The sequence below is a fragment of the Brachyhypopomus gauderio genome, chromosome 1 (assembly GCF_052324685.1).
Source record: "Brachyhypopomus gauderio isolate BG-103 chromosome 1, BGAUD_0.2, whole genome shotgun sequence".
In the NCBI taxonomy this organism is placed as follows: Eukaryota; Metazoa; Chordata; class Actinopteri; order Gymnotiformes; family Hypopomidae; genus Brachyhypopomus; species Brachyhypopomus gauderio.
The window spans coordinates 12,176,185-12,200,050 of record NC_135211.1 but is presented as its reverse complement, the minus strand read 5'-3'; the positions used below and the strand labels follow the sequence as shown (position 1 = coordinate 12,200,050).

The 23,866-nt window shown below is 44.9% G+C and overlaps 2 protein-coding genes across 5 annotated transcripts in view; both read left to right on the top strand.

Moving 5' to 3' along the window:
- Nucleotides 1–151: 151 nt before the first annotated feature.
- Nucleotides 152–1,957, top strand: mcee (methylmalonyl CoA epimerase). Its single transcript, XM_076996909.1, has 3 exons — nt 152–186; nt 295–635; nt 840–1,957. Exons 1-3 carry the CDS (start codon nt 159–161, stop codon nt 990–992), a joined length of 522 nt encoding a protein of 173 aa, XP_076853024.1. The 5' UTR covers nt 152–158; the 3' UTR covers nt 993–1,957.
- Nucleotides 1,958–5,344: 3,387 nt separating this feature from the next.
- Nucleotides 5,345–23,866, top strand: part of apba2b (amyloid beta (A4) precursor protein-binding, family A, member 2b) — a 69,933-nt gene continuing 51,411 nt past the window's right edge. For 3 of the 4 annotated variants that reach the window (XM_076996859.1, XM_076996873.1, XM_076996852.1), the window contains exon 1: nt 5,345–5,506. The gene's annotated coding sequence lies outside the window, so the exon portion shown is untranslated. The remainder of the gene's footprint in view (nt 5,507–23,866) is intronic. The other variant, XM_076996882.1, reaches the window with a different exon arrangement.

Sequence of the window (23,866 nt, the reverse complement as noted above, 5' to 3'; positions counted from 1 at the left end):
TATTTATGAAAAAGAAATACCTGTGTGATTCTGGAAATGAAACATTTTAAAACATTTGTAAGCAGAACTTTGTATATAAGCTATGTTCCTCGTATTTATTATAACCAAATGCCCTTTTTCGTTTTTAAATAAAGTTATCTAAATTTGTAATAATAAAAATGGCGGCCTCTATTCTGAAGATTGCAGGTAAATAACACAAACAATAGTTATTTTAATGTGGAGCCTTATTTTATGAATGACGAATTAACAAGTGTTTGAGTAGAATTTTTCTTTCATATAAACCTTCTGTTGCAGTGACATGTCTCTCGAGATACGCCAGCCGCCCCTCCCCAGCAGTGAGGACGTTCTCTTCGCCTTCAAGCCCAGGTGTCCCCCCGACCTTGTGGAAGTTAGGTAGGTTAAACCACGTCGCGATCGCCGTACCAGACCTGGACAAGGCGACGGCTCTGTACCGTGATGTGTTCGGCGCCCGGGTGAGTGCCACTCTGCCCTTACCCGAACACGGCGTTTATACTGTGTTCGTGGAACTGGGCAACACTAAGTTGGAGCTCCTACATCCTCTGGGAGAGAAGAGCCCCATCGCGGGATTCCTGCAAAAGAACAAAGCTGGAGGGATGCACCATGTCTGCATCGAGGTGAGAGCTTTTCTGTCCACACTGTGCAAGCAATTGACACCTAAACCTACCTAATATACATTATTGCAGTTTAACACTATGCATACATTTGAAAATATAATTAGAGCATAGTGTTTGTTTACAGGCACTATGTAAAATAACAGGCAACGGTCAAAATCCAGTGTTTGTCATGTCATGAAATTATCACATGACTTTTGGTTCTAGGTTGATGACATAAATGCTGCAGTTGCAGATTTGAAGGCAAAGAACGTCAGACTGCTTTCTCCAGAGCCACGGATAGGTGCTCATGGAAAACCTGTGATGTTCATCCACCCTAAAGATTGTGACGGTGTTCTTGTGGAAATAGAACAAGCATAGAACTAAAACAGTTGCTTTCCAATGCAGTAAACAAGAGTGACGTCTGACCTGTTACTACATTTGCTAAGGAATACATGGACTACATATAAAATCACTTGGTATCTTGCTGTAAAAATAAACATTAGGTCTGATTGAAGTAGCCTGGAGATTGTAATGAATTATAAAATGTGCCCCTCGTATTTATGCTTAGGAATGGCTAAACCAGTACCAGATATGAAATCATTCTTTGCCTAAAGCCACATTTTTAATGAACAATGCAAGCTACAGCTAATATGATAAAGTAGTTATTGATTGATAATGCTGCACATATTGTCCATACTATGTTCTAAGGAAGGTGTATCATATAATATTGAAGGTATTATTTGTATAATAAGATTAAGATATTATCCAAGGTGTATAAAATTTCTTATAATCAGCAATTAGTCATATCTGATTTGTGATAGCAGTTGATTATCATAATCATAGATCTAACTAGTGAATCATTGAAATGGCTTTGAACATTTTGGACAATATATGCAAAATGTTTCATACACTCAGCAGTTTCACTGCCACTAAAGCAACAAATGTTTTGTTTTGTTTTTTATCATTCAGTACACAAAACTAGTTTAAACAATTTTCCCAATCGACATAAAGTTAAAATACCTCTCAGGCAGCAGAGTTCAGATGAAGAGTGAATATCTTGCTCTCCGTTCATTTATTCCTCATGGTGCAGATGCACTTCAGCTATCCCACTCCAATAAGCATGTTTGGGCTTGAGTAGTTTGGACCGTTGCCATCCTTTAACTGTATTCTCTGCTCCTCAAATCCTCTTCCTCTCGGACACAGCTGGAAGAGAGAGATTAGAGGCTGATGCTCACAAGCTGCCAGTTTCCTCACTGTGTGGTCTCTGCGGCCATGTTTCAAGTTGGGTACTTTGTCGTTTTTTTCCCATCGTCGGAATAAAAAGAGTCTGTTTTGTAGCCTTAGGCCGTCTTTGACATTTCAATTCCTTTGGTAGACTGACAAAGAAACTGCATGTGAAATTCTCAGCCCCTTAAAAAACTTCATTAAAACATCCACAGAGTGACTATTGTTACAGTGCATGTTACAGCATATCATGGTATCATGTTACAGCATATCATATGAAAGTGCATTTGGCTATTTTAGCATTTATCTAAAATTAAATATTGACAAATTACAAATTAGAATTTCAAATCACTGCATACACACACACACACATATATAATTACAAGTGTCATGTTTGGTGCATCCTTACACATCTAAACTTTTAAAGGAAAGGTATTCTAAATCCAAGAATTCTAGAAGTGCATTATGTCTGGAGCGTTTCTTTTATCTTTTCCAAGGTGCCCCATTTAACACAGATTATACGGTTTCAGGAGTGATCTATTTCAGAGATTTTAGTAATCTGAAATAGCTGTAGGTATGCGGCACACCCAGTAAGTAGGGTAATATTTTCAGTTCCGGCCAACTTGACACATCTCTGACATAAGTAGGATCACACCATAGTCTAACGTTGTCATATTCTTTCAAGTAATTTCAACATAAAAACTGGATTACTCACCAAGCAAGAGGAGATGAGAAGTAAAGGGGATGTTCTCAGAAGACAATCTCAAAGGGCAGCCTGGTTTAATTGCACAGATATTTAAGCAGCCTGTCCACCAGTGTTACAGGCTGTTTTGATTACTTTGGTGCTGCAAGACAGGATTTTGCTCATTTTGCTCATTTTAAGATTGGATCTATGTAATGCATGAATATGCCTTCAGCATACTCCTAATTATATTCGTCGCACTATTCACATCAATACTGCTTAGCTGATACGTTGATTGCTTCCTGTCTCTACTGGTGTTTGTCAGTAATGAGTGCTTTTTCTGAGCTTTTCACATTTCCTTTAGTTGTCATCAGTTAATTAGAAAATATGTGTATTTTTATCTTATATTTTATAAAAGTAATGGAAAGGTAATTAAAAAAAAAACATTCTACAAGTGCTCAAACAACAAGTAAGCAATAGTGTTAGTGCTCATAATTTAGACCATTGTTTATATAAAAAAGTTGAAGTGAAGGCTTTGTGTCAGGATCTAATCAAATCACTTTTATTGTTCCATAACACTCAACAAGAGTGGAGATGAGTGAAAATCTTAGATGCTTAACCTCTTAGATCAGTGCAATGCAAAACACAAAATAAACACATTATCTACAATAAAGTATACCATAATCAAACACACTAGTATGCAAATATCATTATCTCATTTTGTTGTGCACAATTATGATAATAATAAAGAGTTATTAATAGTTCACACCTTCATGCCTATCATACACTCACACACTGTGTGAGTCTATTTTTTTTCTGCAGTGAATTTCACATGTCCAGGCAAAACTACAATAAAAATGTCAAAATGATAAGATAATGTGTAAACCTGCTCAATCTGTATGCACACTACATACAAGAACACACAACAGATAATCTATACAATACACCTATACACATAATCTCTAAGTGGACACTATCATACAGAACTCAGAGAGGAGTCTGATGACCATTATATATGCAGGACGCAATGATCTGCTAAATACTGCTGTGTGTGCTACATGTATAAATGTGTATACTTGTGTTATGTGAGTGCAGGTCACATGTCAGTCCTCTGAATTGCTACTGGCTGGTCAGTAGCCTGATCGCTCAAGAACAGAGACCCGTCTCAAAACAGTCTGCTCTGAATTTCATGCTTTAGTGGTGTCTGCCAGATGGCGGCAGTGAGAGGAGACTGTGGTCCGTGTCCATGACCCCTTCTGACATCTTCAAACACCTCTTGGTGTAGACCTCCAGGAGGCTTGGAGAGGCCCACCCCTGGTGATGCACTGAGTAGTCCGGTGTGGAGTGAAAGTGATGTGTAAAGTGTAATGTAGTGGATGTGGGGGTTCATGTCAATGCTCTTCAGCATTAGATAGGACAGGCTCTGCTGTGCCTTCTTCACCACACACCTGCTATGTTGGGACCATGTGAGGTCCTCGGTTATGTGCACGCTGAGACGCTTGATGCTCACTCTCTCTATGGTGGCTCCATTGGTAATAGGAAGATGCACTCTTTCCTGCTTCCTGACATTCTGGTTCAAAGTTGTCCCTCCGTGATGTGTGAATAAATCCTTTGATCACAAGCAACCAATTTCTTACTGCTAAACTCTACTGCATCATGATTTATATGCATTTTTTTTTTAATTAATGGGTATTTTTTCACTTACTGACAGGTCTGGTATCAGGGTCCAGAGAGAATATATGAACCCATTCCTGCTAAACTTCTGCACTTACACACAAGCTGGTTCTTACTACATAGAGGTCAGTGAATATCAGCTTATTAGTCAATACCTTCGTAATGGTAACCGGCATGTGTTTAGAATAACAGCAGGTATAAAAACACGTTACTCCATCACCGTGGCAACAGTAGATGAACATGAACTATTTAAAGAAACGCAGAATGCTAGCTATACTTTGTGTAAAATTGTCCTCTAATATTATAAAATCTTCGATTTCTGAAAATGTAATGTAATTGCTTTTGCTGAGCTACTTTCCATGACTATTAAGTTCTATTATTGGGAGCAGCTTACAAATGAATATGATTGCAAATTAGCCTTCAGAATCAAAAGAAGCACATGGCTTTCCAGTGTTTGCAGTAGTGGAGAATAATATTTTTATGCTGTACAATTAATTTCTAAGATGGGTCAATGGAATTTTCCTAAACTCTTTCTTAACTCTGTTAAAATAATGGTTTAATAAGATGCTTCAGATAGCAAGAACCTTGACAAAATGGTGAAATTAGCTTTATGTAGGTTAAAACCAGTTTGAGATTACAAATCTTTCTTTCAGCCACAGTCAGACGTCCATTAAGAAAACGACTAGCTTCCCACCGGAGTCATACTGGCTTGTTTATGTGAGAAATAAGACTTGCAGGATTGGTGTGAGTCAGTGAGTATAATGGATTAGTAAAGCGAACATTTAGACCGGAGTTAATTATATAACAATCACTGAGGGTTTTCACAGATACTATAAATTACAAACGCAAGATTTAGGCACACAGCATTACACATTTTGAGCTTTATTAATTTACTGATTCATGTAGGCCTAATGGATGAAAATATAATGATGTGTCTTACATATCCAGTTAATACTTTGAGATTTGATAGACGCTATAAATGAAAGACATCCAGAGGACTCAAAATTTGTTTTTGGAGCGTCATTAATATAATGATGATCGTAAATAGGGTGTAAGATATGTTATATATGTGACCAACGACCCCGATGTTTGATTTCTCGGGTGGGGTTCCTGCTCTGTTCAACAATCCAGCAGAGAACGGCGGAGGCTCGCCCTTCGTTATACATGTTCCGGGGCTGCGCGTGAGGTTCCGGGCTCCATTAAGAATCTGGGAGCGCGTCTGCTGTGCTCTCATCGGACGGAGCGGTACCCGGTCTCTCCAGTTCACCTTTGTTTTTGTGTGAAGATTATAACAATTACGACATCTGTACAGGTAATGCCGTGTTAAACTGTCTTAGTATAAGGTTTATTGCAACCTGTGATTACGGATTAAAGCATGCGTTATCCTTTTAATGTAGTGTTGCGGGAGAATTTCATCCCATCAGTGCAATACGCAATTACGACAGTTAATCTGGATATATTTACACTATATATCACGAGATTTCCCTTGTTTTCCCTTGATTCTAGCTACAGACAGATGCCCTCTCAGACACGATATGCTGTAGGCTAGGCAAAATTAAATAGTATAGATTTAAACAATTCATTTAATCTCTTGATTTTCCTGAAACTGTTGAGTTGTTACATTTGTATTACTTTCTATCAAATATACAACGACTTTGAAGATGCACCACTTATGCAGTATATTGGGTAGCTATTTGTTTTATTTGCGCCTATTAAGTCTATGGGTATGCTAACTGGTACAATAGTGGCAATCTGAATTTTCTGGAGAAATGAAATCACACGTTATGACATTTTATTAAGCCGTAAGGAAGTCATTATTTTCACAAAGTTTAATCATTTGTTGTTACAACGCCTATTTAAAGCGAAATGTGTACAACATTATCTAATAAGGACAGAGATGGTTCGACTGTGTTTAACATGTTTTGTCGGAGTACAACGGAGTACAATGTCCCTATTATTTAAATTATGCTTTATGTGCGAATGCTAGCTCGTCCTTTCTCCACCATGGACTGATTTAGCGTTAAACTGCAGAAGCTTAACTTCCAATAGCAGTGTACAAACATAGGTGCGATGTAGGTTTTTTCTGTTATGAATTATACCCAGTAGAAAATACGGAACAAATGAGATGATGGTTCTGTATGAACCACGCCTTCAATCTGTCACTGAGACAGAAAAGACCAATGAACACAGAGAGCTTCTCCGTGTGGTTTGTTTACTTTTACTTTGTGGTTGAAATAATTTATATATTCATAGATTTGACATGTCAATTAAGAATAAAAGGGCAGGAAACTAGAAGAAACATAAAGAGAGAAAGTCTGTGTGTGTGTGTGTGTGTGTGTGTGTGTGTGTGTGTGTGTGTGTGTGTGTGTGTGTGTGCGCGCAGGGGAGAGAGAGAGAGAGAGAGGGAGATGGAAATATTTCCTGTGAAAATACTGCAAAGGTACATGCTACTGGAACATTATCCCAGTGGGTGGATCTGTCTCCACAGCAGCAGCCTGCTGATAACTTGGCTCGGCTGCCCCCCCCCCCCCCCCCTCACCACCTTGGCCAGTGTGCCCCTCCCCTCTGAGCCGTGGTCATGGCTTTCTGTATGACTCTGGTGCTGAAGGGCAAATACAGTGTCACACAAACGTGTTGTTGTGTTACTAATGCACCAGTGGGGGAATTTTTAAATTGGGCTCTTGTGGGAGAGAGCAAGAGTGGGAGGGAAGGAAATGAGAGAGAGAGAGAGAGAGAGAGAGAGAGAGAGGGAGAGAGAGTGCGTCAGCTGAGGTTACCTGCTGAGTTTTTTTTTAGTACAGTATATTTTCTCTCCTCCTCTTCTGATGATTGTGGACCCAGTGGGCTTTGATTCTTTTTGCTGACAACTGAAGAAAGAAAGCAGCGTTGGTCCTGCTTTTCATCAGATTCTTCAGATACACGAGGACCGGCGGCTGTGTCCTTATCTCACGATGAGCCCAGTTTTCCTGAGCTAAAACGCAGAGCCCGGGAATGTGAGGAAACCGCTTTGGCCGAGAGCTACTGCACTGTGGAAGAGTCTCTAATACGTCTGTTCATTTTGTAACGCTCAGAGCAGTGCAGCTGTAGCACAGTTGGTCGTCCTGTGAGAACCTGCCTGGCTGTGTGTCTACGACATGTTTAGTTGCCATAAGCAATTGATGAACTGAAGTTCAAAGAACAGATTTTTCAGTCTTGAAATACTCACGGGGCTATATACCTCCTTGCTGCTGTTCATATGTTAATATTAAACTGTTGAACAAAAAAGCATTATTTATTTATGCTTAGATGATGTTTGGCACAATTTCTGTCATAGTTAATACATTGTCATATTATATACTATGACTAAAACAATTGTTTTTTTAATAGCTTTTTTGTTGAATAATACTCCCATACTGATCATTTATTTGCCTAAAAGGTCACTGTGTTCACTGTATGTCATCACATCAGTAGAAGTTGAAAATAACAGCCACCTAGTGAAAAGAACAGCCAACTACTGAAAAGAACAGCCACCTACTGAAAAGAACAGCCAACTATTTCATATTCATGCCCACTGGCATCTACAGTGCAGAGGTTTAAATGTGGAGGAAGCCCTTATTCAAAATTGCACAAGGGTGTTTCACAAGGGTAAACGTCTTATTTGGGGATGGGAAAGGTGGCAAGGTGTGTTAGCTGATGAATGTTCTCTTTAATCCAGGCATAGCAGGCCAAATCATCATTAACCTCCGCCCTGCAGGCATGGATACTCCCGGAGCCTGGCAGGCTCTGCTCTCAATCAGAATCAGTAATAAGGCTTCCTTTAGGGCTGGGTAATATTTATGAATGCTTTGACACCTTTTATATGTTGTAGGGAGAGAGAGAGAGAAAGATATAGAGAATGAGAGAGAGTGTGAGAGAGACTGAGAGTGTATGTGCGGGTGTGTGTGTGTGTTTGTTTGTGTGTGTGTGTGTGTGTGTGTGTGTGCATGCACGCATGTTGTGCATCTTCTTTTCTGGATGCTGAGGAGAGTTCTTTCTGGAGGCTCTGCTGATTTAAGAGGTTAAAGATTCATCTTGAGGTGCCATAGTTTACACCCTTTACAACAAAGCACAGTGCTGTACACTGTCCTACACTTTGAATCACTTAACAAGAACCCGATGTCTTCCTACTAACTTATATTTCAAACGTCTGCCATGTGGAATGTAAGGGGTGGGGACTATGACACACTGCTGTGCCTTGACTATGCTGGCACCTGATTGGCCGATGTGTTACTTAGCATAAAGGAGGGGCACAACCCCTTAATAATACAATGTTTTCTCTGTTTAGCTGTGTTCTCTGTTGTGATGCATGGCTCAACTGAGACTCATTTCTAAATGCCAGAGGTTGAGTACACCTCAGGGCCAGCGAGCAGTGATTTTAGCAGCTTTTAAAAGATTATGACCGCAAAGTTCACGGTTGAAGTTATTTTGAGGAATATGTTCACATCCTTTTTGTCTGATAGCATTTCAGCCATGTATCTCATAAAAGAACGAGCTGATTCAGACTCCAAATGATTCTTTATTTCTTTGATCAGACCCGAGGCAGACTAATAGTGTCGTGCCCTAGGTGATTCAGACACAGACAGAAGGCCAGTATAAATCCGTCTTCTTCCATCACTTGCATGTGCAACTAATGTTTACTTTTAACATGAAAGAACAGGCAAATACAGCAGAACATCAAGGCCTTTTTCCGAAGCACTAATGAAAGTTGGCAGCTGTAATTATGCACGTCGTGTGAGATGGGCTAATTTAGCGCAGCGACTAGCCCAGGCTAATGCGTACGGTCTTTGTTTTGGTGTTTCGGATGGACGCTCCCCTCTGTTCGTCCTTTGTTAGTATGGCGTGGAGATGGACAAACCACTTCCTTCAAGGGGAAAGTCTGTGAAGCAATGCAGAAGTGTAATTACTCGGTCAACATCATTGTCTCCTCAGTATCCTTGTTTTTGCTCAGGGGTTTTTATTCTCTCCCTCTCCTTAAAAATGATGGATACTCTGCATTACACTCAGCTCCCCCCGAAAGGTCAATGGTCTTTATTTTCATCAGTCATCAGATAGACTATGTTTGGGTATAAAGGATTAAGAATCCAGATTACGGAATCTTTTATGGGTTTGCTTGTTTGTAGGGCAGGCTGCATTCATTTTAAAATGAATCTCATCAATAAATTTGCATTGTGACCTGGATTCACCCATAAACAAAGGAATGTCTGTAATATTGCAACATTGTCTCCAATATTTGCCTTGAAATGGTGTGTATGTAGAACACTCGAATAGTTACACATACGTTTTGCATTGTAGCCATTTTGTGCCAAGGCAGATTGCTGTACAGTATTTGAGATCTCATCCGGTGCTCACACTACTCCACACACTATTGAGCATGAGTGCCAGTTCTATATTACTTCCCAGTCCTGGTTTGTTATATGTTCTGTGGGAGTCTTGAGTCTACAGCAACCATATGAGAATCACACAGTCTTTCCTGGGACTTTTAACTATAGGGTGTTTATTGACACTTTATGGGTTTTCTTTGTTATAATCACAGTGAATCTTACATAGGTTTTGGAAATATGTGTTTGCAGTTGTTATTTTGAAGATGTGATTTTTTAATACATATTGTGTGTGTGTGTGTGTGTTCAGGCATGACTGGAGTACATAGCCCTGTGCCTCCACTTTTAACAGGATCAATGCCTATAGCCACAACAAATAAACAATTATACTTGTAAATTAAAGCCAGGATGTACTGTTTTTGGTGACAGAATGGACTAACATAGTGGCCAATGTATGTTATTTAACAAAAATAATTAATCCTTTTGCATGAAAGTTTCTTGAACTCTAGGTACTGTTAAAGTGAGTCAGGAAGCCAGCTAACTCTGAATAAAAATCCCTTAACGCTGTATTTTTCAAAGATAAAATCCATCATGCAGTCCTTCCGATTTGGACAGACAGCTGACGTTGCAGTTTCTGTGTGGTCGCTAACATTAGCTTAATCTGAGCAGCAGAGCCCTGTGTCTGGACATTAGCATTCTGCCTGTGCTGGCTTGGGGGTGGGGAGTGAGCTGGGCAATGGTCAGTCTCTCAATGAAAACTCACCTCGAATCGGGCAGAGCCAAGACCCTGCAGATGCCTGTGATGGATACGAACACCTCCCGTAGCTCCGAGCTGTATTCCAGGCCACAGGATCATGGGGGTAGTCAGACGCTAATTATCACATTTCAAACCAAGTCAGGTAAAATCTGATTAGTCATTCATGCAGTCAATATACTCACTGACCTTTACCATTATAGCGCACTTCACGCTTCTACTTCTAGCTGCTTTGAACAAGCACAAATTCCAGCTGTCTAGACCAGCCCCCATGGTATCCCATGTGGACAGATTTGATTGGTCAGCCATCAATCTTGGTCGCTGAGATACAGTGTGTTCCAATATATTCCATGCTCATGCCAAGCAAAAGCAAACGTATGGATTGTAATAATTATATGATGTGATATTTTTATCTTTGATTTAAATCAATTTAAGCTTTCATTGCAGGCATTCTCTATGTCTCTCTCTTGCTCTTAGGGTGAGTCATATATCTGAAGTTGAACAGCTCTCTCTTACAATTCCTCTTGCACTTTGACAATATATTCAGACAAACAAAGAAATCCTGTATAGAATCTGCACAGAAATCCTCAAATCAGTTTAGGAAACGCCATCTCAGGTGCTGCCATGCTGATGTAAAATGTATAGTTCCTTCTGTCAATGTTTGTCAAATGTGTTTGTCGAATTTTTGTCAAAAGGGATGCATTGGCATCCTCTGCAGCAGTTCAGTGGATCTGCAGGGGTGGGTTTGGTAGTGCAGGGGAGGTTCAGGTGTTTTGAAGGGGTAATTCTGTGGTTTGGCAGTGGTTGTGATTCTGCAGGGATGGTTTTGTGGTATCGCAGGGGCGGTTTTGCAGGATGGTTCAGTAGTTTTGAAGGGGTGGTCCGTTGCTTTTGCAGTGGCTTTTCCTTGGTTTCGCAGGGATTGATGGTGCGTTGTTGTTTATTATGGAGGATACTGGATAGTTTCCAGCATTATGGAAGCAACTGTCTGCATTGCCTGCAGATCTGATATGTCAAGTTCTGAGAATCTGGTTTCTACTGGGGAGATGGTACCTGTACTGTATGCTTGAAGATACTTTTCTTCTATAATAGTTTCTGCTTCTCTATAATAGCATACTGTTAGTGTATTCATATAGAATTTGATACAGCTAAGTAAGATTCATTCTATTATAATGCTTCTTAAAACTTATATTCAATGTTAGCTGCAGTACTGCGTGCGTGAGTCAGGGAGTGGGGGGGGCTTATTGGTTGGATCCATGAACATTAGCATTTAAATGACCTAACTGGATTTCACTGAGTTCTGTCACTTTTGTCTCCATGTGAATAAGTCTATCTTTTGGCAGACTGATGGGTTAGATGAAATGAGATCAGAAGAGTACATTTGGGGGTGGGAAGATCTTCATTCACACTTTAATATACCGCCGCTTGCACTAAGTAATGGCAGCGGGGGTGAAACAGGAACACCTTTCTGTGTCGGAATTACTTTCCAAGCTTGTCTTCGTCTGCGAGCCACGAAGGTGCCGGTCTACATGTGGTCTGCGTATCCCCAGAGTAGCAGGAGTTGCCAGATCACGGGTTAATGCACATTTTTGAGGGTTATTTTTGACAGGTTGTTAAGCCCGTTCAGCCGAGAAGCCTCTCTCCCCCATCGAGGTGAGGACGAATCCTGCCGGTTCATTAAAACAAGCCCACATCTGCACTGTCTCTCCTAATATGGCCAAGCATGTCATAACAAATGCAATTAAGCTCGGGTGTGTCACTGGCATTAAAGCCCCTGCTTCTCCACAGAGGACTGTTTTAGGATGCAGTTGGAATATGAATGTTTGGGGATTCCTTCTGGTAATAGGTTGAACCTTCCTGTGTTAGGAAGGTCTTAGGGATGTCTTAGCTTTGATTAGCAGATGATGCGGCATCAAATGACTTGAGATTTCTTCATTAAGCTCAAGGAAGGGGGTCTTCTCCAATACACACTTGTTATTTGATTTTAATGAACCATAGCCCCACACTGTTGTGGGGTTGTAAATTGGGAACATAGAGTTCTTATGTCGCTCCTTTCATGCCGTTTGGCTGTCTGAAACCATATTCCAGCCCGCTGTAATCCCAGGATGGGTCCATCTGTATATATGCACAGTCACTAGATGAGAACTTGAGATGGGAAGCATATGTTAATTTGTTCTCCGTAGACACTTCCCACACCCAGCATATATATGACTGTCCTGATAGGTTTATTTTTTATTTTTTAATGTACGTAACGTGCAATGAAAATCTTCATTTATACGATCCTCGTGACGTTGGCAGCCAGGACCTTGTGGTAGATGGGGGAACTGGATGTTGACTGTGTCTGTGCTCAGCTTTGTGAATGTGCCATGGGGCCGTTGCCGCCCTCCTGTCCTCTGAATGCCTGCGTTTGGTCATTATTAGCACTTAAGCTTTCGGGCCATTCAGTGGGCTCCATCATTAGCGGCTCTGCTTGTGGATCCGAGTGTGTTCCATTAGCATGTAAATGAGGCCAGGGGGAGGGGCTCTGGGCCTTAGAGACCTCTGCCTTCAACTCAATCCTGAAGCGTTCAAATCCAGGAGACTAGGATATAAACAGCATATATATATATCGTATCTCTCTCTCTCTCTCTCTCTCTCTCTCTCACTGTCTCTCTCTCTCTCTCACTGTCTCTGTCTGTCTGTCTGTCTGTCTCTCTCTCTCTCTCTCTCTCTCTCTCTCTATATATATATATATATATATATATATATATATATATAAAGATATATATATAAAGATGTGTACATTCATGCTATTATGTGATAAGGTCAGGCTGTGAAAAAAATTCAAATAGCCCAGTATAAAAAATAAAACAACGAAACATGAAATCTGACTCATTTGCATTTGACATTTTCCCCTCAGCATCTTTGTAACGCTGCTTCAATTAGACATTTTGAATAAATTATTCACGTTCTGCATCAGTCATTTCGCCTTTGCAGTTTGAATCCAGTGCTGTCTCGCCACGCGCTCTGACGTTCCACAGTAAAAACCTCTGTGTCTTTGCATCCTTGTTGCAAATTTGTGCACTCCATGTCTCCGGTCTGTCTTACGGGTCTGCTGTTTGCACATCTGTATTTCCCCACATCACGTGGTTTGTGTGTGACTGGGTTGGAGCTGCTGGCCAGGCCTACATGCAGTAGAGGAGGGATTCTTCCAGGTGCCCTTCCTGCCGAGTGTCCTCTGCATGTGAAGGATTATGAGAATAAATTAAGAATTCGGGGAGTTATGTATGCGACGTCCAGGTCACCCATAGAGAAGGTCCCCTTGCCATCCGCTCTTCAGCCTGCCAGGCTGGTAATCTACCGGGCCTGGTGGGCACAAGTGCTCCATATTTAAATGCTGCTTTATCTTTAATGGAAAAGGATATTGATTGGATTTGGTGATGATAATGATGATGATGATGATGATGATGATGATGATGATGATGGTGATGGTGAGTGTGTGTGTGTGTGTGTGTGTGCCTCCCTCAAATTCACTCCAGTTTGTTGTGGTATCATGGTGAGATCTCAGTGTGCGGGTGGGAGTGGGGGGTGTCTAGCCATGACACCGTTCTCACACCTGCTTTGTGGTGCGTATGAGAACAGGTTCTTTGCCCTTTAAGCTCTGGAGACTCAGCATGGTCCTGACATTTCCTGAATAGTAATAAATGCTACAGGATTATGTAAAGCGTGGGCCTTAAAAAGGCGACAAACGATTGCACCTGGATTGGTCTCTTCCTGTAGAAAACCCACTTCATTTGTGTGTGTGTGTGTGTGTGTGTGTGTGGTGGAATGATCTTGTCACTGTCACAAGTGCTCTTAAAATAAACCCATGCATATAATGGATATTTTCTGATGTGTACTTATCAGAGTGTGTGTGTGTGTGTGTGTGTGTGTGTGTGTGTGTGTGTTTCTTACCATTTGGGATGGAGGTCTCCCTCTGTTGACCCAACAGAAAGATTTAGTATCATTTATTATATCTGATATCACCTGTTACCAAGCCCAGACCTAGCGGAGAGTCAATTCAGTGTATCATTGGTGGAGATTTACATTGCTTACATTTTGGTGTTTTTTCATTAGGTGGTGATTTTCATTGTTTACATTTAGTTGGTTTTTTTTTTTTGCTTTTTAAAAACATATTACCAGATTGATTACCAAAATGAAAACATGGCCAAAGAGACCAAGGAAGGCTTCTCTCCACATGCAGTACATTCTACTTTGTAACATTTTGTTCTGCTAGAACAAGAAGGTACACAGTTCCACCTCCTGTTCCTCTCCATGAGCAGGAGAGAACTGAGTGCAATGGAAGGCTGGAGGCATCTTCTGGTCTTTGTGCTGCTCTGTGGGATGCTGTAGGTGCTGTATCCCAGATTTGAGAGAAACCAGCTCCAGCCCTCTTCTCCCTGGGCTCCACCCGGGGACCAGACGAGGGTGGGGCTTTGTTCCAGGGCCCCGTGGAGGCGTGAGAGCTGGCCTGACCTTTGGCCACCAGCCCCTACCGCAGGACCTTTGGAATGAATTGCTAACGGCTGCATGAGAATGAGTTATGAGGGTTCTGCCATGCTGGAATATGAAGTAATGGATATACAAAGCAACACGCACGCATAATGCATTAGACAACTGCAAATGTATGCAGTTATTTTCCAGTTGCAGCCATTATCCATTATCTTTACAGCTGAATCCCACTAATAAGGGTCACAGGGGGGCTGGAGCCAATCCCAGCATCATCACACACGCACACCTACAATTTAGAGTGACCCATCAACCTAACACACATGTCTGTGGACGGTGGGGGGAAACCAGAGTACCCAGAGAAAACCCACTCAGGTACAGGGAGAACATGCAAACACAGAGCAGACCGGACCGAGAATCGAACCCTGAACACCTTCATGTGAGGCGACAGCACCAACCACCACGCCACCATGCCGCCCCTACAGTATATAATTAAAATTTAATTTAAATTTTTACATTTAATTCACCTGTAACGTAGCTTGCGCCACGGAGCGAGGAGACGGACACAATCGCTGAGAGGAGCGAGATTTATTAAAGGGAATACCATACTCGTCGTCAGAAAGCCAGGCAGGGTCCATAACGGGAGGGCAGTCAGAATAGCAGGCGAAGACAGGCATCACAAGACAGGGGCACGGGAAACAGGAGAAACACGAAAACGGTCAGGCACAGAGAACAGCGGTGGGATAGACACGATCACACATAAATTCAAAATACCGGACAAAGGACAAGGGAGACTCAGGGGCTTTTATACACAGAACTAAACTAGGGACAGGTGATGACAATGACACAGGGGCGTGGTAACAAACGAGGGATTCATAAAACTAACGAGCAGGGCGGGACAAACGGGCAAGAACACAGACACGAGGGAACCCAGAGTGACAGCTAGGAGAGGGGGCGTAGCCGCACGTGACAGAACCCCCCCTCAAAGCGTGCCACTCCGGGGCACGCAAGGGCAGACAGGACAGGGAACCAGACTAGGACAAGACAGGGAACCACGGAACACGGCGAGGGACAGGGACAGCAGACACGGGACGGACCGGAGGAACAGACCAGGGGAAAGCAGGGCACGGAGACCGGGGCACGGCAGGGACAGGGGGACCAGAGACGGGCCAGGAGCTGGGCTGGGGCATGGCGGTACACGGGGCACATGGAGACCGGACAGGGCAAGGAGCAGGGCCGGACAGTACAGGACCGGGGACAGACACGGGAGTGGGGCCAGGGGACAAGGCGGAGGCAAACACAGAGGCAAAGACACCATGAACAACGGAGACAGGCACAGGCACAAGGTGGGTGACAACTTGGGGAACAGACATGGGGACAGGGACAGAGACGACACCACAGGGAACAGACACGGGAACAGGAACACAGACCTTGACAGACACAACCACGGGGACAGGGACCAAAACAAAACCAGGGATGGGACCAGGGAGCAAGGGGAACACGGGCAACGGAACATAGGAGGCAAAGGGCGGAGCAGGGGGAACACCAAGTCCATGCCCAACAGGGGGCAGCACAGTCTCTGGGGCGACAGGTGCGGCCGGGCGGCAGGCAGCGGGAACAGGAGCCGGCAGACAGGCAGCGGGAACTGGAGCCGGCAGACAGGCAGCGGGGACAGGCAGGGTCCGCTGGCGGGCAGCGGGGACAGGCAGGGTCCGCTGGCGGGCAGCGGGGACAGGCAGGGTCCGCTGGCGGGCAGCGGGGACAGGCAGGGTCCGCTGGCGGGCAGCGGGAACGGGAGCCGGCGTGGACGACCTCTCCAGGGTCGCGGGGACAGGAACCGGCGTGGACGACCTCTCCAGGGTCGCGGGGACAGGAACCGGCGTGGACTGCTGACGGGCAGCGGGGACAGGAACCGGCGTGGACAACCCCTCCAGGGTCGCGGGGACAGGAACCGGCGTGGACTGCTGACGGGCAGCGGGGACAGGAACCGGCGTGGACGACCCCTCCAGGGTCGCGGGGACAGGAACCGGCGTGGACTGCTGACGGGCAGCGGGGACAGGAACCGGCGTGGACGACCCCTCCAGGGTCGCGGGGACAGGAACCGGCGTGGACTGCTGACGGGCAGCGGGGACAGGAACCGGCGTGGAAGAGACACCCTCGGGGGGCGGAACCACCGGGCTGACGTCCTCAGGGGGCGGAACCACCGGGCTGACGTCCTCAGGGGGCGGAACCACCATACTGACGTCATCGGGGGGCGTGACCGCCATACTGACGTCATCGGGGGGCGTGACCGCCATACTGACGTCATCGGGGGGCGTGACCGCCATACTGACGTCATCGGGGGGCGGGACCGCCATACTGACGTCATCGGGGGGCGGGACCGCCACACTGACGTCATCGGGGGGCGGGACCGCCATACTGACGTGGCTCGTACTCCCCCCCAAAAAATACTTGGGGTTGTCATGTGGAGTAGCCGGCAGGGTCAGAGGCGGTGGGTCCTCCTCCTCAGGGTCCTGGGTGAGCCTGGCAGAACACACAGACACACAAGCTCCTCGGTTGCTCTCTCTGCTGCGGCTCCGCCTCCCTTGAGGCGCCGGGAGCTCACGGTGGTCAGAGAGAGTCAACCGAGGGTTAAGCGAAAACTTGTCTGTGCGCTCAGACCGTCTGCCCGCTGCTCGCACGACAGGAGGTTTCTCCCTGTCGTGTTCGCAAGACCGGGCAGACACACAGCGCTCAGATGGAGTCTCGTCGCGAAAGCCAGTAGAAAGAGACTGCGCTTTCTTTGGTCGGCGACGAGACTTCCTTGTACCCGCAGCGCCAGGGGTATTCCTGTCTCTAGTTTGTTCGCACTGAAATACCGGAGAGTCGAACCGGATTAAACCAGCCGACATCCATTCACAGTGTTTGAACTCACCAGAGTCTCGCTCTCTCGCTGTGTCCTTGATTGGTCCGGTATTATGTAACGTAGCTTGCGCCACGGAGCGAGGAGACGGACACAATCGCTGAGAGGAGCGAGATTTATTAAAGGGAATACCATACTCGTCGTCAGAAAGCCAGGCAGGGTCCATAACGGGAGGGCAGTCAGAATAGCAGGCGAAGACAGGCATCACAAGACAGGGGCACGGGAAACAGGAGAAACACGAAAACGGTCAGGCACAGAGAACAGCGGTGGGATAGACACGATCACACATAAATTCAAAATACCGGACAAAGGACAAGGGAGACTCAGGGGCTTTTATACACAGAACTAAACTAGGGACAGGTGATGACAATGACACAGGGGCGTGGTAACAAACGAGGGATTCATAAAACTAACGAGCAGGGCGGGACAAACGGGCAAGAACACAGACACGAGGGAACCCAGAGTGACAGCTAGGAGAGGGGGCGTAGCCGCACGTGACATCACCCATGCATTAAAAAGTCCGTGCCAAGAAAGAAAAGACACCATTAATATGTATTGTATGTTTGATACAGACGGGCCTTTGAGAATAAACAAATGGTAAATAGAGGCCTGGGTGACACAGGTCTGATATGCAGATGTAATTGCTGTAACGATATCTCTGACACGGGGCCTGCGGCCATGTTGCTGTTGTGTCTGACTCCTGAAGGCTTTGTGAAGAGGGCGCCATGACACTCATATACAGTCAAGGATAAGACAGGTGGTTACTGGTGTCTTGTCAGCTGGTGTGTGAGAAGATTTTAATGACTGATTTGAATTCAGAGAATTGACACAGTGTTACCCACAGGCATTCAAACAAAGGTAGTCAAGGTAGTCGAACATAAAAGTTATTGAGGGAGAGAGACAGAGAGAATGAACAGACAAGTGGCACAGTGAGGGAGAGGGAATGAATATAGGAGCGTCACGGTGCAGGAGGGGTTTCTGGGAAGACAGGGGCGAGCCCCGTTTCTCGGCGGGGTTCTGAACGCGTAACGGAGTCGCTTTGTTTCTGTCGCCGCAGCGACGGCGCTCCCCGCATTCTGATAACGGAACAAAGAGAAGCCGTTTGAAGTTGAGAGATAACGACTTTGAAATATTAGTGCAAGCTCTCGTGTCAGCATTCGCCAAACATCGCGGGCACCGTCTGTCGTCCTTGGTTTAGTGCTAATCTAATTTTGTGCAAATTTTGAACGGAGGGCCTCTAACCTCTCCACCTGTCTCCGTCAGACCTTCATCATTATGGAGCATTATTCGATTCATGCATGATCTGGATTATTGTTCATTATATCTGATTCAATAAAGGAAACCGGTGTATATGAGGAGGTCACTTCTCATTTGTAGCGACTACCATACGTACGCATTCGTGCCATGTTACTGTGAAAAACAACGATGTAATACTGTAGAGATAAAATACATCATATAATACAACATGGAAAGAACAATTGATTAATTTCAGCTCTATAAAGAATAAATGTGATCCCCTGGGGTTAAACATAAAGAACGAAATCTACATCTTTAAGGAGAAATGGGATTCTGCTTCATTTCAAAACCTCAATTTTTAAATGAAAGGCTCTGCTGGCCACAGGAACCATGAGACAGATGAAGTATTGTGTGTTCCAGGGAGTGGCCCAGTACTTCATCCTTGCCACTCCCCCTTTATTGAAACCCTCTGCTATTGGTCAGTGCGTATGATCCAATCACAGCATGTTTATTACCTTCGCTGCCTTTAAGGTGTGTCATTTCCTGCGAGGCGGCCTGCTCGTGCGCGTATCTCTAACGTAGAGGCGCGGTGTTCGTGTATGACGTGGGACGTGTGGCATATTGGAGCTGCTGTTTGCAGCGCTGCGTTTAGGACGAAGTGGAATGAAGTGGCAGTGAGAGACTGTGTGGAAGCCTTTAGGAAGAAGGTTTATTTGTGAAAGGACGCCTGGGAGGGGGGAGAGGTGGGGGGGGGTGCGGAGAGAGATCGATACGGATAGATTTCCTCTCTCCAGGAGCAGCAGCTGGCCTGGGGGTTCGTGTCCTGGCACATGGTCGGTTTCAGTGAACAATGATTCCAAGACAATGAAAAGGCACTTCTATTGGAAGGCAGAGAGAGAGAGAGAGAGAGAGAGAGAGAGAGAGAGAGAGAGAGAGAGAGAGAGAGAGAGAGAGAAGGAGGAGTGTGGAGGGTATGGGAGAATGAGAGAGGATGAAGAGAGGGGAATTAGAAGAGGGATGGAGAGACAGAGGAAAAAGGGAGACAGAGAGGATGGGATGCAGAGAGAGCATGGAAAAGGTAGCAAGAAGGAGAAAGATGGATAAATGGACAGAGAGAAAGAGAGAGGGTGAAGCCAATGAAATGTATGAGAAGAAACAGAAAAGGTGGGGCAGCTCGGAAGAGACAGCACAAGAAGATTGTTCGATTACTGGAGAGAGGGCCGTATGTCATCTGTGAACATGCCCTTTTGAGTCTGTGACAGAGCCATCATCACTCAGCCCCACCCCGTGCCCTGGGATTGTGTTTATGCTGGACAAACAGTAGGTCCACCCCTGTTTCTGCATCCAGACCTTGATTTAGTCATAAGTCTGAGGTTGGATATTTCTAACTTGCAATGGTTTCTGTTCTGTACATCTGCCGTAGATGTTATGTGAGTTACATTATGATGGGATGACACTTTCAGCATATGAGGTCATCTGATTTGTGCTGGACTTAAAATGGTCACTGAACTGTCTTGCCGCGTCCACCCGCCTGTTTTGACATCGCTGTCAGCTGTTGCTTCAAGCCAACAGAACCTGTGCGGTAGAAAAATCTGTTTGTGTGGTGTCAGTGTGGATATGTTTCAGCACCATAGACAGCGACGGGTCCCAGCGTCGGTATGTTTTGATCATAGTGTGGCCTCCCTTTGATGTGATGCACTGTAATTTGCCAGGGTAATCAAGTTAATGTGGCCATGCTGAGGAGGGGATCAGGGTGTGGGTGAGTGGGATGTGGAGTGTGGGAGCCCGTACGAACAGGCATATGACACTCTAGAGCCCCACTGCCACACTGTTTTGGGGCCCCAATGCCAACACTGCTCTGGGGCCACGCTGTTCTGGGGCCACACTACCACACTGCTCTGGGGCCACGCTGTTCTGGGGCCACACTACCACACTGCTCTGGGGCCACACTGTTCTGGGGCCACACTACCACACTGCTCTGGGGCCACACTGTTCTGGGGGCTGTCAGGGCGTGACCAGAGGCAAAGGAGCACAGCAAGGAGAGTCAATTCAAATGTTTATTACTCCTTACGGAGACACATACATTCTGGCCAGACAAGAAACAAACAGACCCACTGACACATGGCAACATGGCCACTTTTAACAGCATGGGTGAGACCATATACAATTCACCAGATACATACCACCTCAACAAAGACTAACAACACTTATAGCTCAATAAAGCCATTTCCGATCTCACATTCCATTCCAAACACCCAACATACTACTTCCCTATTAAGCATAAAGACAAGAAAGTTACACATATTTCACACAACTCGCTGTATACGTCTGGTTTACCCCCTAGAAAGGTTCCAGATAGTCTAGCCCACATTACCCAGAATTCCAAGCGGGTCTATAAGACATGCTCAGTAAACCCGCACTCCTTCTTAGACACCCCCACTGACCCACGCTGCAGACATGGCTCCTGGGGAACAAACACAGAAGGCAGGAAAACAGATCTGGGTAAGCTCAATAAAATGCTACCACTGCCCCTACCTATGGTCTGACTCTTCTTGCTGGTGTGCCCTCCTAGCATAGAAAAGTGCATGTTTTTAAAATTGCTAAACCATTGGCACAAGGTATGAACGGTGTTACATATTATACAGAGAGCTACAAAAGAGCTACCTATATGTTACAAGTGTATGGTTTCATTTCACTGGTGTCTATGTTGTGTCTTTATACCTATAAGCTCATTGAGCTACATTTAAACATTAAAACCCCATAAACTCCAACACTACCAACCCACACACCCAACCCATATGCCGTTACACGTGTGAGCCTTAGTGGGCCATCACAAGTTCCCCCACCTCAGAATGCTGGCAAGGTAACCTTGACAGGAAGTCAGCAATCACATTATCCTTGCCCGGTCGATGTCTGATAACAAAGTGAAATGGCTGCATAGCCAAGTACCAACGAGTCAAACGAGCATTTGTGTCCTTCATTCGGTCCATCCATTTAAGGGCTCTATGGTCCGTTTCTACAACAAAGTCTCTTCCAAGCAAATAATATCTGAGAGAATCCAAAGCCCATTTTAGTGCTAAACACTCCTTTTCCACAATGGAATACCGGGTTTCTCTGGGATACAGCTTTCGACTTAGATAGACAATCGGGTGTGGTTCACCCAGATGTTCCTGTAATAAGACAGCTCCCAAACCCACATCTGAGGCATCAGTCTGCAAAACAAAAGACTGGTTAAAATCAGGACTATGCAAAACAGGTTCATGGGTTAGAGCATCCCAAAGGTCATAAAAAGCACCCTTGGCTGGTTCTGTCCAGGAGACCTGATTGGGACAAGTTTTCTTGGTCAAATCAGTCAACAATGCAGCCCGAGTGGCAAAATCAGGAATGAAACGCCTGTACCACCCAGCAAGGCCCAAAAATGACCTCACTTCCTTTTTAGTCACGGGAAGAGTGCAAGACTGAATGGCTTGGATCTTCTGGACTTGAGGCTTAATTAGACCATTTCCCAACACATAGCCTAAATACTCAGTTTCACGCTTTGCAAGGGAACACTTTGCAGGATTTATGGTTAGGCCAGCATCCTTTATATGCTGGATTACTGCTTGTAGATGTTGAAGGTGCTCATGCCAAGAATCACTAAAGATCACTATGTCATCGAGGTAAGCCGCTGCAAAGCTACTCAATCCTTGCAGAACAGTATCCATCAGTCTTTGGAACGTAGGGGGTGCTCCGTGTAGTCCAAAGGGTAAAACCCGGAACTGCATGAGACTAGTAGGGGTACGGAAAGCAGTTAACTCCCGAGATTCAGCTGCAAGGGGAACCTGCCAATAACCCTTACACAAATCAAAAGTACTGATAAACCTTGCTTTTCCCAATCGCTCAAGCAACTCCTCAATCCGGGGCATTGGATACGAGTCAAACTTGGAAACAGAATTAAGATAGCGGAAGTCAATACAAAACCGCAGACTACCGTCTTTCTTGGGCACAAGAACTACAGGGTTACACCACTCACTTTTTGATGGTTCCACAATGCCCATGGCCTTCATCAATTCCACTTCCTCCATAAATGCAGACACTAACCGTTCAGGAATCCGGTAACTCAATCGTTTGGGTTGTGCGTCCGCCTTCAGCACGATTTCATGTTGTACCAGGGAAGTATATCCGGGGTGATTCCTGAAAACAGTAGGGTCACAGAGTCTTTGGATCTGTTTTTGGTGCTCAGAAGTTAAATGGCTAAGGTCAATAACTGAAGGATGCTGTAGAGCAGGTAGGTACTGCTCCTCCACCTCTTCCTCCTCATCTACTGCTCGTATGAACAGATGTACAGTTTCATGCTTCTTCCTTGGGAACCATTCTTTCAGAAGATTGATATGCAAAACCCTATGCGAGCGTGCCTGTCCAGGTGTGGCAATTTCATAGGTGGTGGGTCCTAGTCTTTTAGTGACGGTGAATGGCCCTTGCCACTTACCCAAGAGCTTATTCTCTTCCGTGGGAAGCATCACCAGCACCTGCTGTCCCGGAACAAAAGAACGTTGTTGTGCCTTTTTATCATACCAGACTGTTTGCTTACGCTGGGCTTCTTGCAGATGGTTAGCAGCCAACTTTGTCATTCGTTCCAGCTTCTCTCTCATACTCAGTACATAGGCAATAGTACTAACCTCCTCTGGTTTTGGACACGTTTCCCAGGTTTCCTTCATCAATGACAGCGGTCCCCGCACTTCATGAGCATACATAAGTTGGAATGGTGAAAACCCCGTGGATGCCTGGGGAACTTCTCTGTAGGCAAATAAAAGATAAGGGAGCCACTGGTCCCAATCAGATCCACTATCATTCACGAATTTGCGTAGCATCTGCACTAAGGTTTGATTAAACCGCTCAACTAAGCCATCTGTTTCAGGATGGTAGGGGGTTGTTCTCAGGCCTTTAATGCCAAGCAAAGTATAAACCTGTTTTAGTAATGTGGACATGAAATTAGAG